This window comes from Python bivittatus, unplaced genomic scaffold (assembly GCF_059951505.1).
Source record: "Python bivittatus isolate LINGU-HERP-01145 unplaced genomic scaffold, Pbiv_v1 ctg000960_np1212, whole genome shotgun sequence".
Taxonomy (NCBI): Eukaryota; Metazoa; Chordata; class Lepidosauria; order Squamata; family Pythonidae; genus Python; species Python bivittatus.
This window is the reverse complement of record NW_028277124.1, coordinates 11530637-11546650: the sequence shown is the minus strand read 5'-3', so window position 1 is coordinate 11546650 and position 16014 is coordinate 11530637. Positions and strand designations below refer to the sequence as shown.

At 36.9% G+C, this 16014-nt stretch overlaps 1 protein-coding gene across 2 annotated transcripts in view; it reads left to right on the top strand.

The window, feature by feature from the left end:
* Positions 1-14638, top strand: part of RAB28 (RAB28, member RAS oncogene family) — a 64546-nt gene extending 49908 nt beyond the window's left edge. Inside the window, exons 5-8 of one of the 2 annotated variants that reach the window (XM_088131374.1) lie at positions 7121-7224; positions 8970-9047; positions 13238-13338; positions 14204-14638. In XM_088131374.1, the coding sequence (XP_087987500.1) occupies positions 7121-7224; positions 8970-9047; positions 13238-13333 (278 nt within the window). In that variant the 3' untranslated portion in view covers positions 13334-13338; positions 14204-14638. The remainder of the gene's footprint in view (positions 1-7120; positions 7225-8969; positions 9048-13237; positions 13339-14203) is intronic. The other variant, XM_088131375.1, reaches the window with a different exon arrangement.
* The last annotated feature ends 1376 nt before the right edge of the window (positions 14639-16014 follow it).

The window sequence follows — 16014 nt, the reverse complement described above, 5'->3', positions numbered from 1 at the left end:
CTGTGCCATCCAAATCTCAAATTATAACCTTCCAAATTTAATAGTTTTTCATTTCTCAAAGTAATCCATTCTTTAAGCCATACTAAACAGCAAGCTACATAATACAATTTCAAATCAGGAAGACCCAAACCACCTCTTTCTTTCACATCTTGCAAAACTTTATATTTTATTCTTGGTTTTTTCCCTTGCCATATAAACTTAGAAATGTCACGTTGCCATTGTTTAAAGGGTGCTTCTGAAGTCAATATTGGAATTGTCTGGAAAATTTATAAGATTCGCGGCAAAATATTCATTTTAATCACCGACATTCTTCCTAATAATGACAATTGTAACTTTTCCCATCGGTCTAAATCTTTTTTAATATCTGTCCAGAGTGGAACATAATTATTCTGAAATAAACCAGCATTCTTAGATGTCAAATATACTCCCAGGTATTTTATTTTTTTCTCTATTGTAAATCCAGTTAGTTCATTCAGTTTCTTCTGTTGATGAAAATCCATATTTTTAGTTAAAACCATTGTTTTTTGTATGTTTACTTTGAACCTGTTAGCGACCCAAAGTCTCTCAATTTTTGCATTAACGATTGGACCCCCTCCAGTGGGTTTTCTAAAGTAATGACTAGGTCATCAGCAAAGGCTCTTAAGAGAACATAGTTTTCAATGGTTTCAAATGCACAGTTAAAAGAAATATTTAATATAGATAAAAAGACAATTGGAATTGAAAAATACAAAATGGCATTTGAAATTGAATTATGTACAAATGATGAACATGTAATAGCAAAAATGTATAAACTTTTATTAAGATTTGAAACAGAAGAACAGATTAAAGATTGCATGATAAAATGGGCAACTAATTTTGGATATATCCTCCCTCCTGAGATTAGGATGGACCCAACCCTGTTGGCCTTTCGTAAGGCCTTGAAGACCTGATTATGGGCCTGGGGTCCCAAGTATGTGAAGGGCCCCGTTTCCTGGTTATTCTAACATCCATGGATTATATTTCTTGGCTGCTATATGTATTTAATTTTTCTTTTTGTATTGTTTTTTTAATTGGTCTAATTGATTTTATGAGTCACTTCCTTGTGAGATCGGCGGTGTCTAAATTCGAAAAATGAATGAATGAATGAATGAATGAATGAATGAATGAATGAATGAATGAATGAATGTTGGCCGCTCAGATACACTTGTTATAAATGGAGACCTATACAAACAGAATAAATAAATAATAAAAACAGGGATGGACACTTAGGACAGAATGTAGGTAACTGGTATTAAATTTACACTCTATCATAATTTAAGAGAATTTTTTTATAAAATGATGTATATTTGGTATATGATACCAGAGAAATTATCAAAAATGTATAAACGTGTTTCAAACCAGTGTCGGAAATGCGAAAAGCATGAGGGGACATTTTATCATGCATGTGAGAAAGCTAAGAAATTTTGGATACAAATTCATACAATTATGCAAAGGATCTTAAATATTAATATTGCTAAGATACCAGAACTCTTTTTATTGGGACTTATCAACATTGAATTAGAAAAGATTTGTGGTAGGTTGATATTGTATATGGTAACTGCAGGAAGGTTATTGTATGCTCAACAATGGAAGAATAATGAAATTCCCACAGTGGAGGAATGAATTGTGAAAATCTCAGAATTTGCAGAAATGGCAAAACTGACCTGTTGGTCAGAGAACATTAAAAAAAAAAAAAAAAGACTGGAAACCTTACATGGACTCTTTTCTTTTTTCTTTTTCTCTGCTTGCTCTTTTTTGTTTTTCTTTTCTTTTGATTCGTCTTTTAGTATATGGAAATTCTTAATAAATATAAATTAAAAAAAGATGATTCATGTTAGGAAGATGGAAACATTTCTTCTTTCCTCAAGTAATTGGGGAATAAATTCAGTGAGAAGACTTTTTTTACCTTAATTGCCATGAAGCAGGATTAGTTTCCAGGGCTTTTGAACAAAGTGAGAGGGGTGAATTAAATTCTTTAGATCCCTAATGATGGCCCTCTTCCCCTTTTGCAAAATGGCCATTAAATTTACAGTGGTAGTAGTACTAGTAGCAACATCGGTTGGTTGTAATGGACATTAAGTGTTCTGAAAAATAGATCCCGAGCACTGAATATAATGTGTTAGGGGCTTGCACCCATGGGCCTAGGTCCAGCAGGACATAATTTTTTTTTCACTTGTAGGAAGAAATACAGGAATGCTTGGGTGGATGAATTTTGGTCATAAACTGTTAAACGTCTAATTACAGTTCTGTTTCTGAAATCACTTTTGCAACCACTTCCCCTGTATTTTTCTTTAACCAAAATTGAATCTTGTAATGATCCTAAGAAGTTTGATTCATGGAGTTGTTAAACAGCATCTTAAAATTTGGCAAAAGAAAAATTTACAACTCCTCTTGAATTTCATCTGTTTTTATTTTTTTCTTTATTTTACCTGCCAATGGCTGGCTTATGAATTTAACTGAATTACTCCTTACTATCCAGTCAGTGCACAGAAGTCTCATGCTTCTTGTCTGCATGTACATTTCATTTCTGTCGAAGCAGTGGGTTACTCTGTTCTATATAGAGTGGCAATTCATATTCTGTCTCTGTGGTATTGCTCTGTTTGACTTAATAATAGAGTGTTAGGGATGCAATAGGTTAAATTGTAGAAACTGTATATAGCTTGAAAGTATGTGACCTTTGTTTCACACAGACCCCCCACCCTGCTTTTGTATGTGTAAAAGTGCTCAGTGCTTTAAGGTAATTGCAGAACCAAATTGGTACATATGCAGCCCATCTTTTTATTCACTCCATAAGAAAAGGAAGAGTGGATTCTGAAATACAATGCAACCTTTGAAAATGTTTAGTACTGTAGCTGTTGAATTTGATCAGTTGTGGTAACTTGCATAGCCATAGATATGGTCTTTGGATGAAGGTTTTTACTGCTGAATGGCAGCTAGAAAATGAGAAAATAACAAAATCCAAGACTTGATCTCTGAAAAGCGTACTTGATGAATCATGAACATTTGGTTGAACAAGATTAAATATACATTAAATACATTTCTTCAAAGTGTATTCATTTGTTTTATTTATAAGACTTTTATTTTATTTTATTTTATTTTATTTATATTTGTTTTATTTATAAGACTAAAAATGAAAGATCTTGCCTTTCATCCAGCAGGAGTATACATAGAGTTCCCTCCTCCTATTTTTTGCCACAACAACAATGCTTGAGGCAGGTTGGGCTGAGAGAAAGTGACTGGATTAAAGTCACCCAGGGAGCTTCTGTGGTTAAGGGTGGATTTGAACCTGGGCCTCACTGGTGCCAGTCCAACACCTTCTCCACTATACCACTTGCATTTTCTTTATAGCAGCGGGCAAGTTCTTGCTGCAGCGATGTATTGTGATTTTATACCCCTTTCATATGTTTCTTAACAATAAATTCATTTAATAAAAATACATAATGTTTACCCATTGTGCATCCAGAAAAATGTGCATTGGATTGCAGCCCTAGTTTTCTTACTGTGAGGAGCAGAGCAGTTCCATAGAGCTGCAGTGTAGAGTCCATGAGGGTGGAGCACGCCTTTCTAAGTTCCATGGTTTGCACTCCCTCCCTTGCAGTCAGCTGGAGGGAAAAGAAATGTGCCAGTTGACAAAATTTCTCTGTATCCTAAAACAGGTAGAGCTTTTTACCCAGAAGGTTCAAAGCTTCATCCATTGGAAAACCACAGCAATGAAGTTTTCCACTACCAGCCAAGGGATGACTGTTAAAGTGGGACATCAGTCTGAAGGGGTAGGCCTTTCTCTTTTCCCACAGGGTAGGAGAGGTGTAATTTCTGATTAACACTGGGATACCCAGACAAGACAATAAAATTATATTCTAACTTTTGAAGGTCCAAATATATACTGTATGTGAGAAAAATCAAACCCAGTTTTCTATTTCAATTTTGCAAGTTGTGACTTAGAGTAGAAAATTAGCAGGGAGGGTTAGTTGGCCCTTTCCTAGCCCACAACTGACCTGCCTGATTAACAATTAATCTGCATATTATACAGATGAGGCTTCCAGTTGGAAGTATATAGTATGGTAAATAGCAGTCACTCCTTTTTTTGCAGTAGCCCATTTGTCTTCCACCTCACAATGAAGAGATGTGCTATAATTTCCCAAACTCCTCTACTTCCATACCACAAACCTACCTCTTTGTCAAGAAGATCATTAATAAGGAACTGCTTTACCTGAATAATGTTTGAACATTACTTTTTCCTCTCTGGGGCCGTGTTAGAATATACAGTATATTTTACTTAAAAGCCCTTCTAGATAAAGCTTTATCATCATCATTTGCTTGGATATGGACCATAGTAGTGATAATGAAGTATAATTAGCAATGATTTCCAAGTTAAGGCATCAGCTGGAAATCAGCCTTCATGGTAAAATTAGCCAATAAACATAAATTAGAAAATAACAGTTCTAGCAGTTTTTCCACATACATTCTGCGCCAGTCCCTTAGCCATTAGTATTTTAGTCCCTTTGTAGTAAAAGCTAAAATGTCTCACATAGTTAGGTATACCATATAAATGGACTGTGGAATCTAGTGAGACCTCAGATCCCTCAGATTGACTTTCCAGAATCTACAAATTAAATACCCCTATCAGTTTAAATAAAGCATTTTTATGTGACTTTTTCCAGTTGATAATCAAATGACACTACTATTCTGACTTACTAGATTTGTAAATGTACAGGTTTTCACAAGTCAGGGTCCCTTCCTCAGAAAATCACTCAAAGGGTTTTTTCCTGTGTTGAACTTGGAAAAGAACTTGGTTGTCCTTAAACCCTTACAAATGTTCTTGCCTTAGAATTTGACAGCATTGCCCTTATGGGCCTTGGAATGCTGTACAAAGAGAACTGTTCAGTATAGTTTCCCCTTCGCTTTAGGATTCAATTTGAAGATACTGGAACGGGCGCAATACAACCCATATATAAGTTCCATTGAGTTTCAGTTTCAGTGTTGTTCTTCAGAAACACTTCTCTATCCTCAGTTGGTACATAATGGCACAATGTGAAAATGTTGGGAATACATTTGAATTTCATAATACCAGATTATTTTATCCCAGAGGAGTCCAGAGCAGTTTACAAGAGAACGGTTATCAAAACAGTATTAAATAAAACTGGCAAGAAAGCCACCAATGCTTTAAAAGCATTATACACATAAAAATAAACATTCATTTTAAAAAACAGAAGCAGCATAAAGACAGTCTGGTGCCCAGGGAACAAGAACGTCCTCAGTTGTTTTCTGAAGGATTCGAACATCGTTTGTGGGAGAGTTCTGTCGATGGAACATTGCCCCTGAGAAGGGCCTATTCTACTCTCTGCCCTGTGAGCCAAACCCACCGGTGCGACCCCAGGCAGGCCTCCCCACTGATCATAATGCTCAGATTGGATGTGTTGGGCTACTTCAATCCTGTGCCATTTGGCTGACCAAGTAAAGTAGGTAAAGGACATTAGCAAGTTAGTTTTACCTGTGTTGTTGCTTCTTCCTGGTCATTCAGATGATTTTTATGAACCCTACCTTTTGTCAAATAAACAGCCAGATATCACTTACAAAACAGATTTTGTGTGGTAACATATGAAGTTAACCAAAATATTACTGCAGATTTGTTTATTCTTTCTAAAGAGGCTACATGTTCTGCAGTTGACTTCATGCACGTTATGTATAGATAATGATATTGCTGATCTTGACCTTAGTACTACAGGAAGGAGGGAGGAAGCCCACGGCCCTAAGACTTGAACAGTCTTGCTCTTGTAACGCTACCTATGGTTGGTTGTTGAATGTGAAGCATCCTGTTGTGTTTCAGTAGGAAATTGATCTAAGGTTTGAGTTGAGCAGACTCTGCTATCCTTTAAATGGACCTTGGAGAATTGGCTTTTACCGCAAGTGTTGGGCTAGAAAGTGTGTGCTGCTGTGGGAATTTAATTAATGAGTTTGGTACGTTAATTTCTGAGTTATTGCGCTCTATTTGGATTGTATTGCGCTGTTTCTATTGTGTACATTACCCAGAGTCATGAGTTGGGCACGTTATAAATAAACGATAACCCATTGTACATTAAAATTATATACAATTAATATTGTATTCATTGTGACATATTTCAAATATTTAAGTACTAGGTACATGTGTATATATGAGTTACCTAGAAGGTTAGAATTTTGTAGCATGGAGCTTGAGACATGAGTGAATAAAGCCTGTGTTATTGTGAATTCTTGTGATGATCGAGATAAGATTTGAACAACTTCTGCTCTTCTTCTTTTTGGCACCAGCCCTTACCAGTTCTCAAAATGAATTGCTTTTCAAAAAAGTTTGAAAATAAACATATGAAATATATGTCAGTATCATTAACTAGTTACTATCATATTTTAGAAGCAGCCAAGATAAACACAGGGAAAGGCTTAGGATCAATAAAAGGGCAGTTGTCTACAGATCACAAGAATTTTTTTATCCGGCAAATATCTATTTATAAAGTATGATCTAAAAAATAATAAATGAAATGTTTGACTATCCTGGGTTCACACAAAAGATTCCCTCACAATTCCCTTTTGGTTCTGACCTTCCAAGTTATTCAAAATGCCTGAGTAGATGAAAGAGCAAAACTGATTAATCCTTCCATTTTAGTAAGCAGCAGAGTAAATGTATTTTCAGTGGGATTTGTTCCCTTATAATTGTGCATGACATTGTAGTCTAAAACTTTAATTAACCAAAAACCTTTATGAGACAATTCACAGAAAAATTATTCTCTGTGTTAAAATTTTATTTTTGGTGAGCTACTCTTTCCACCTTACTGTCAGATAGAAAGGTGGAATGTATCTATTGATTTTTTTCTTATTTCTTAGTGGCTGTATGGGTCAGTTTCCATCATAAAGGAATAAATAAAGCAGTTGATTACAGTTTATGTATATAATGGAAGATTGTCCCAGCTGATAATGATGACGGATGAGGATGGCAATGATGATGATGATAACAACTCTTCGTGACTCATTTTAGGATAAAGTACAACCCACTGTTGATAAAAAAATGGAACACTGTTTTAAAGATGCTTATGTTAAGTTTTCATTATACTATTTCTTTTCTTTTTAGTTGATTTGGAACATCTACGGACAGTAAAAGTTGATAAACATCTTCGATTTTGCCAGGAAAATCATTCTAGCAGCCATTTTGTGTCAGCAAAGACAGGTGATTCTGTAAGTATTACGAATAATGTTATTTTAGCAATATTTCATTGTACCTTTTTGTGAATCTCAAGAGCTGGGTACAAATATTGTATATTCAGTATTGACTCTTGAAATTGGGCTGTTTATTTTAGATATTTAAAACGATATACTTCTCCAAAGGTGACAATTGAGTATTTTTAAAAATTATTTCTTTGTTTCACTGTTATTTGCACCCTTTTAAGATTTCTTCTGCAATTGATGTGTTGGCTATCAAAGCAAACAGATTTTTGGATTGATAATAGCTTGTGTGTATATATATAGAAAGGGGCCCCCACTATGGGTTACAATATCTGCATTTTCCAAACCACATTTATTCATGCAATTTTAAAAGAACAATCATTTTATAGTGCTACTGTAACTCCAGACTTTTAAAGATTGCCAGAATCAGGCTAGCACAGTTATAGTCTATTGATCTTCATTTTATCTTTTTTTAATATCATATTTTGATTCGAAGATAAAATGTTTGCTCCAAACCTATCAATTGTGATGGGTAAGAATAGACAAAACTGATGAAAACAAAAGAATTTCCACAACATTATTACTGCAAAATTAGATGTCTTTGAAGATTAACTGCTGCTTGGGAGAAGCTGCCTAGGAAATTGAACTGTTTTTCTAACTCTTCAGCGGGCCTCTTCTCATTCTCTTTGCAATTTCTTTCTCAGGTACAATTCACATTGCTGGTTATCACCTATGAGCCCTTTCTGGCATGAAGGACTGCCTACCCCCTTGTTAGTCCCCCCCCCCCCCGTTCTACACAATCTGTCAGAGTCAGCATGATCTGGGTCCCATCAATTAAACAGTGTCATCTGGTGGGTCCCAGGAAGTGGGCCTTCTCTGTTGTGGCATCTGCCCTCTGAAATACTGTTGCCCCTCCCCCCTCAAGATTCATATGGCCCCTAACCTGGCCCTATATAATTTACTATTTTTCCATTTTCCATTATTGTATTTTACTGTCAAATTGTTTCTTCTATGTGTTCTTTCAGGGTTTTTTCCCCTTCCTTCCTTCTTTCACTTACAATACTTCTGTATCTGATTATTATTAATTTAAAGATCTCTACTCAACTAAAACCTGGAAAGCATCCGAATAATCATTCATTCCCCAGAATTATTAAGGGAGAATAGGGATTGGTGGAGCCCTGTTTTGGCTGCTTTTTTTACTCATATCAACTGGAACTATTGTCATTCCATTCCACCTTAATGATCCGGGAGGGGGATGAGTCCAACAAACAGGTGGCCGAACTAACAGCACAGAGAACCCTACTTTATATTTAATAAACGAATACAGCAAGTAATCTGACACAAGCACTTTACAAGTAGATCCATGAATAATGTAAAGTTGTCCTGATTTGCTGAAAACTAACTTCCTTGATATTTTACAGGGTTTTTTAAGTAACCAATGCATGTATCCAATTTTTCTGTGCATCATTTGTATAGAAAATGTGCAAAAGTTATTTTTAACAAATATTCTGAGGCTGAATTAAATATCAATTTATAATTCAGATAAGTATTTATTCCAAAATAACTGAGTAATTATGAAAGAAAATATTCTTACAAATTTGACATAAAATTGACTAAAGAAGCATTTCAGAAATATCTTAGATAATTTCCTCATCATATCTCACTGTTTATCATTCAAAAGATATTTTTTGCTATGTTCGAAATACCTTTAGGATGTCTGTTTCTGATCATTTAAGCCTTTCATTTTTTTTAAATAGGTCTTCCTGTGTTTTCAAAGAATTGCAGCTGACCTCCTTGATGTCAAATTAAACAAAGCAGAAATAGAGCAATCACAGGTGATATGCCTAATTATTTACTAGTGTGTGTGTGTGTGTATTACTCAAAGGTTCAGCATTTTTGTTGTTGCACAGTTGAAAGACTAAGTACACATTGTATCATTACTTCAGGGATAAAGAATCACAAAATGTTCCCCTATGCTGGAGTCCTTATAGTGAATAGCCAAATTCACTAATATATAGCTGAATATTTTGAACATCAGTAATATTCATCAGGAATTGCTGACAGTCACTAGGTTTCAGACCTTCACTAAAACATAACTTGGTGATCCTTCACATAAAAGAGAATTAGTTTATAGCACTGACTCATACAAATTTTAAAAGAGGCTAGACAAATTGCTGACAGGGAAGACCATTAGTGACTAGTACTCTCATGCTTATATGGAATCTTCAGATTCATAGGCTACTTAGTTCTGAAAAGAGTTGCTGGGCATGTAAAATGGAAAAGACTGTTGCCTTCATTCCATTTGGATTCCTGGGTGAAATAGGATTTGCAGCTATGTGGGCTTTTGGCCAGATCATCAAAGACCTTCCTTTCCTTCCTTCCTATTTTTAGTGTGGCCAAAGGCTTGGGGATGCCCAGTGAAATTTTAGACCTTTCTCCTTTCATCAGCAAACCTCCCCTGTGCCATCTTGAATTTCCCTAGGATTCAAAAGAAAAAAACTAACATAGAAAACAGGAATTTCTCATTTTTCTACCACTCCTCCTGTGCATTGTTGGTGATTATATGCTTAACTTATATATTAATTTATACAGCATTTTTACATAATTTTCCCTGTCCTTATTTTCAGAATTAGGTCCACTATAAAATTGATAGAATTGAAATATAGTAACAGTGATAATAAAAAGCCCTAAATATATATAATAGTTTGTTGACAGTTTAAAAAAGTAATTAATCTCCCAAATCATTAATACTTGCATCTGTACAATATCTGTACAGATCACTTTCTGGTAAGTGACAGAAACTGGAGGTTTGGACAAAATCTTAGCAATAATCCTAAGATAAGTATAAATGCCCTTTGCATTAAAAGGTCAGTGCTTGTGTTTTGTTAATTAAACTCAACTGAAAAGTCCAAATAGTTTTGATCTTTTTCCATGCAATGGCTTAAACATAGGTGAACAGACTATCAAATGTGTACAACATTTTGAAGAATGATTAATTTCTCCAAAAAGTCTAAAAATCCTCAGCTGCAAGAACCAGCAAGCTGCTCAGAAATTAAATCCTTCAGGGTTAGATAACAACATTCACAGCAGATAACATGCTCTTCTTCATGGCTTTAACTGCTTGTCCTAATACCAGGAGACCTAAAGGCCAGAGAGCATAATTCTTGTCTCTCTGATATGATAAGACTATGCTGCTCAGTTGGAAGTCAAGCTGCCCAGATTCTAATCCCTTGCCTTTTACCTTTAGATCATATCTTGAACAATATATAGTGAGTTTATCTTTAACAAGGAATATTTATGTAATCAAATAATTTGTACCAATATTTGTTTATTTTAAAAATAGATAGAACTTGATCTAGCCAAAGCTGACAATTTTAAAATTGCTCTAGTTTCAGTGGATAATTTAGATAATCAGAAATTAAGTCCATTACTTGGTTCATTGCTCTAGCACAGTCGGGGAGAAAGTTAAGGAAAACCTTAACTGAAAATAGAAGTTAGTTTAAATTCTCAAGTTTTAGTGTCAGGGTCACAGGAAGTGATAGTACTTCTCTGTGCTGCACTGATCAGATCACATCTGGAATCCTGTGTCCAGTTCTGATTGCCACAATAGAAAAAAGATGCTGAGGAACTAGAAAGAGCAGTGAGGAAAGTGCAAAGATGGTGAGGGACTTGGAGGATAAATCCTACAAAGACCAGTTAAAGGAACTTGGTGTGTTCAGCCTAAAGAACAAAAGGCTGGGGGAGACATGAGAGCAGTCTCCCAATATGTGAAGGGGTGTCACAAAGAAGAAGGGGTGGATTTATTCTCCAGAACACCTAAGGTGTTCCACCAGCAGGTGGAAACTTTATAGTGAGAGAACCAAACTTGAAATAAGGAGGAACTTCCTGACTGTGAGAGCTCTCAAGCAGTGGAACAGCTGGTCTCCTGAAGTGGTGGGTGTTCCATCACTGGAAGTTTTCAAGAAAAGATTGAACAGAGGATGGTCAGAGGATTCCTGTGCTGGACAGGGGTTTGGATTCCAAGGCCCCTTCTAGCCCTATGACTCTAAGTTAAATATTTAATCTTTCTTCTAAAAGATAATTGAAAGTTGATTTGTGAGAAGTAAGTGAAAGATTACTTTTCTTTTAGCATTAATTTTATTAGTTTATTAGTTAGCTACTTTCCAAGACTGTTCTAGCGCGCGCGCACGCTCTCTCTCTCTCTCTATCTAGTATGCCGCCCATCTCCACCAACAGGTGACATTTACTCCACATTCTGCCACTGATGTACTTTGAATGGGTGAACAAATTGAAGAATGTGCTTAAATACAGTGGTACCTCGGGATACGAACGCCTCTACTAACGAACTTTTCGGGTTATGACCAGCTCCGGCCGCAAAAATTTACTTCGATGTGTGAACTCCGCCTCAGGGTACAGTCATTTTTCCGCCCTGACATGTCCGTGGCCATTTTTCCACCCCTGACAGGTGGTCCGCGGCCATTTTTCCGCTGCACCGCACGGCGCCCAGCTGTTTTCGTGCTGCGCCGCGCCTGGCCGTTTTCGCGCTGCGCCGTGCCTGGCTGTTTTCGCGCCGCGCCACGCCACACCCAGCCGTTTTCGCACCGCGCCCAGCTGTTGCCGCGCCCGGCCATTGCTGCGCCGCACCACGCCTGGCCGTTTTCCCGCCCCTGACGCGTGGTCTGCGGACGCCAGAATGGATTAACAGTAATTACATTGAACCTTATGGGAAAATTTGCTTCGGGGTGCGACCAAATTCGGAGGGCCGAACGGATTAACCGGATTTACATTGAACCCTATTGGGAAATTTCCTCCAGGTTACGACCAACTCGGGATACGCCCAGAGTCACGGAACGGATTAAGTTCGTATCCCGAGGTACCACTGTATTGTCTTTAAAATATGTATTGATGTTTCATACACCAGAAACACAGGATTGGCTAGTGAAGTCAATTAAACATATTGCCTTAAAGCTGCTATTCTAAGCCCATTTACTCTATTGTTTTCCTCCTTGATCTACTTCTTTGCCATTGAAGTATCAAGTTAAAATGTTTTAAATCTCAAAGTGGGTCAAGAATGCTCTATGGCTTGTTTGAGAAAAGTCAAATTAGGAGAAGTTGATTTGTACAGCTGTTTCCTCTGTATCACCAACAACAAAAACTATTTTCAGTTTCCTTGTGCACATAGTTTTCTTCTGACTTTTTTGAGTTGAGGGCCTCGAGGCATATTGAGAGCTGCGCTCCAAAAGACAGGCGATGCAGCTTTGCAAAAACGAAATGCAATTGAGGCTAATCAAACTTGCATTTTAAATTAATTAGAAATAATTATAATTTAAATCAACATGATTACTTTCCTTGATATTGATATTTTTGATTGTTGATATTTTAAATCAATCAATTGTTGATATTTAAAATATCAAATAAGTTGATATTTTCCTTCTGTCATACCTAGAATTACAGTGTAACTTTTAGAAGTCTCTAGGGATCATGGTTGCATTTTTGCTGGTAATTGTTTCAAAATGAAATACATTAGATACAACTGAGATATCACTGCGGTGATCAAGATATCCCTCTCTCACTTATAAAACTTAGAACAATCATATTTGAAATTATCATTTGAGTCTGAGAAAGAGGACCAAGCATTATTTTATGTTTTCCTACTGTTTTCCTCCTTTCCCACCTGAACTTAATTTTATCAATGGATTTGATTCACTGGAAGCTTATCAGTTAAACTTTTTCTGAAGTTGTAATTGTATGAAGACTTTGAAGTGCATCTAGTATGTTTTTGAATGCTCCAATCAGAATTCCTGTTTTTGGCATCAGGGGTATGGTGGCTCTTTCTCACCCCTTTCCAGAGGAAAGAGTCGCCTAAAAGATTCTTCCCATCCTCTAGGACATTAATTCCTTTGCACGATCACTTTTGCCTGTTGCTTCTATTCATTTGTGTTTATTGTTTCTCCATTGCCAGTATTTGATCTATGTTTTTTTCTTTGTTTTTTCACTTACCTCCTTGCACTGTCTCCTGCTGCAGCATGTTGTCAGGGCAGAACTAGTGAAATATCCTGAAGAAGATAATCAGCAGCACAGCACTGCCAACTCTCAGAGTAAAGTCTGTGCAGTGCAATAGTTCAGGTAGTATAGTAAAAAAGACTCTGCTTTTGCAAATTATTATTACTGTTTCATTCACATGAAGTAGAAACTGTAAGACTGTGCCAATCTGATCTGTAGATTTGCTAGCTAGTACTTTGATTCCAGTATTGGATGTGTTTAAATCCCAGTGAATTCATAATTCAATAATACTTAGGTAGAATAAACTTGGGGGCTTTGCAAACTCCCATAGTATGGTCATGAAAGCTTAGGCCCTGCTTTTGAAGTTTCAGAGGGAGCTTCACAAGAGGCTTGTGGAAATCACTTTTGGAAGAAGGCTTCATAAGCCCCGAAGCAGGTGAGAACTTTTTGGCCTGGCCCTTAATCCAGAGGAAGCCTCACGCCAGAATCTTACTGATGGGAGAAAAGAGAAGCATTTTGGTACTACAGTTTCTGAAGAACAACAACAAAAGATCTATAATTGAGGGCAAGAGGATTGAGGCATCTTTCACTATTCATAAGTACTTTTTAGGTGACTAAGTTCAAAATTCATAAACACTCAGGGAGAAAGCTGTTGAGAAACTGACAAATTTTGTGCGCTAGAACCCATTGTCCCCTCAATTGGAATCAAGAAGCCAGTGTTTAGAATTAGTGTGTGCTGTCACCATTGCTTACGTACAAAAGTGTTCAAGGTGCTCTTGTTTTGGTTCTTTGTCAGAATCTTTATGCACATTTTCTGAGAGAAAAGTGCTGCAGCATGCGTTCATTCTGACTTGTTTCAGTGCTCTACATTGCATAGCGGGTCATTAGTGTGAAATGTTTTATTAGCACTTTGGAACAGGCTTTTTTCCCCCCTTTGGATTTGCTTGCTGTGACCTCTTCTATTTTTCTTTTCTCTCTCTCTCGACAGAGCGTAGTGAAGGCGGATATTGTAAACTATAGCCAGGAGCCTGCAACAAGAACCGTTAACTCTCCTCGGAGCTCAATGTGTGCACTTCAGTGAGCGTTTTCTCTTTTTGTACAGTGCTCCTTTGGTTGCCTTTGCGCAGGCAGTGGGGTTGCCGGGAATGTTGTTTTAACAGGGAACATGACTGTAGTGCATTTAGAAGTTTGAAAAACTCACTACCCAGGCAGCTTCTTTGAATAGCCAAGATTCAAATGTTGGGACCACACACTTTGAAAATATATATATTCTTGTGAATTATATTTCAATAAAGGAGGGTGATTGTGTATAGAGATACTTTTACATTACATATATTGTCAGAATGTTTGAAGGGTGAATGCAATATGTGTAAATTAAACAGGATGAGAAAGATGTGTGAAATAAAGCAACGCAGTGAAAATATATTGGCTTTTGCTCTTTCTTTTTATCCCTTTTGTCCTTTCTCTTGTTAGAACCAGCAGAGCAGATCCTCACTTTAATCCTTGTGGTGTTTATTATGGGCTGTTGTTTAGGATAGCTGTTTTCAGTCATGTACTCAAAGCACCTCAGGTCATCCTGAAAAAATAAACAGTCTCCCACTGCTAGCACTTTTATTCATATGAAAGAGTTTTGAAGGGAAAAAAAATTAAGCTAGGTTGTGATTATGCCCTTGTTAAAACAGAAGAGACAACTGTTCTTTGCTTGTTGCTGGTTCTTCCCACTCTGAAGTACCAGACCATAAAATATCTATACTTATAAAATCAGAATATCCTCTCCACCGGGCTCTGATGGAGATAGAAGATTCTGTTGGTATTGGGCTATTAAGAACCAGAGCCATGGTAGATCAGAACAGCTTAAGTGGTGGGATATCAACAGGGAGCCTCTCACACCAGCACATGTCCTACTCACTGTTAACCTGTCCAAACCACTGTGGAGCTCTGTCTTTGGCCCACTTTAACATCTTGCCCTCTGCGATACTGGAGGAACCCAAGGCTCCAGCCCAGGGTATTTCAGAATGTTCCGCAGAATCTTAGGGCTCTGAAAACTTTAGGTTCCATGAAAGACGAAGACCCCCCACCCACCAAAAGGTCACTTGAATGCAGCCAATTTTCTATCACTTAGAACTTTGTCTCTTGATATGAGATTGCAGGATTAAAAAAAAACAACAACAACTAACAAGCTACAGTTGGGGTTTCAAAAACATTTGAAACCCCAGCTTTAGCCTACATGTTCCTACAGTGTTGTTTCTACAGCAAGTGATGCCCCTACCTTGATAACTAAATTGCTCAAAAGTTCTGTTGGTTCTGAGGATGATGTTATTTGTTTTATATTATTGGACTCCAACCATAATATCACCAGAAGAGGGGCAAAATGTCTTACAGTTTCCACTGATTTATGCTTAATTCTAGGATTATAGAACTATGTAAAAATATGCTTTTTATATGGTTTTATGTATTCTGGTCACATACGATTGGTCACTACCTGCAATAGTTTATACATAGTTATATCAGTATTTTTTAGGATAAATATTAGGTCCCTGTGAACAGATATCCCATAACTCTTCTTTCTAAAAGTGCTTTCCAGCAGTCAATTTGGGAAAGGCCATCCTTTTATAATTGTGGAGGGGGGACTTTTGCTCCTCACTGGGTTAATATGATTTTCCATGGGCTCTGAGACCACAGAGGCTCTAAAGAAGACAGGTAGATGCTAAGCCACTGGTGGTGGTGGTGGGGTGGGGGGCAGAAATGTTTGGTTTAATTTAACCTAAGAACACTAACTTCCAAAGGCTATTTAGAATG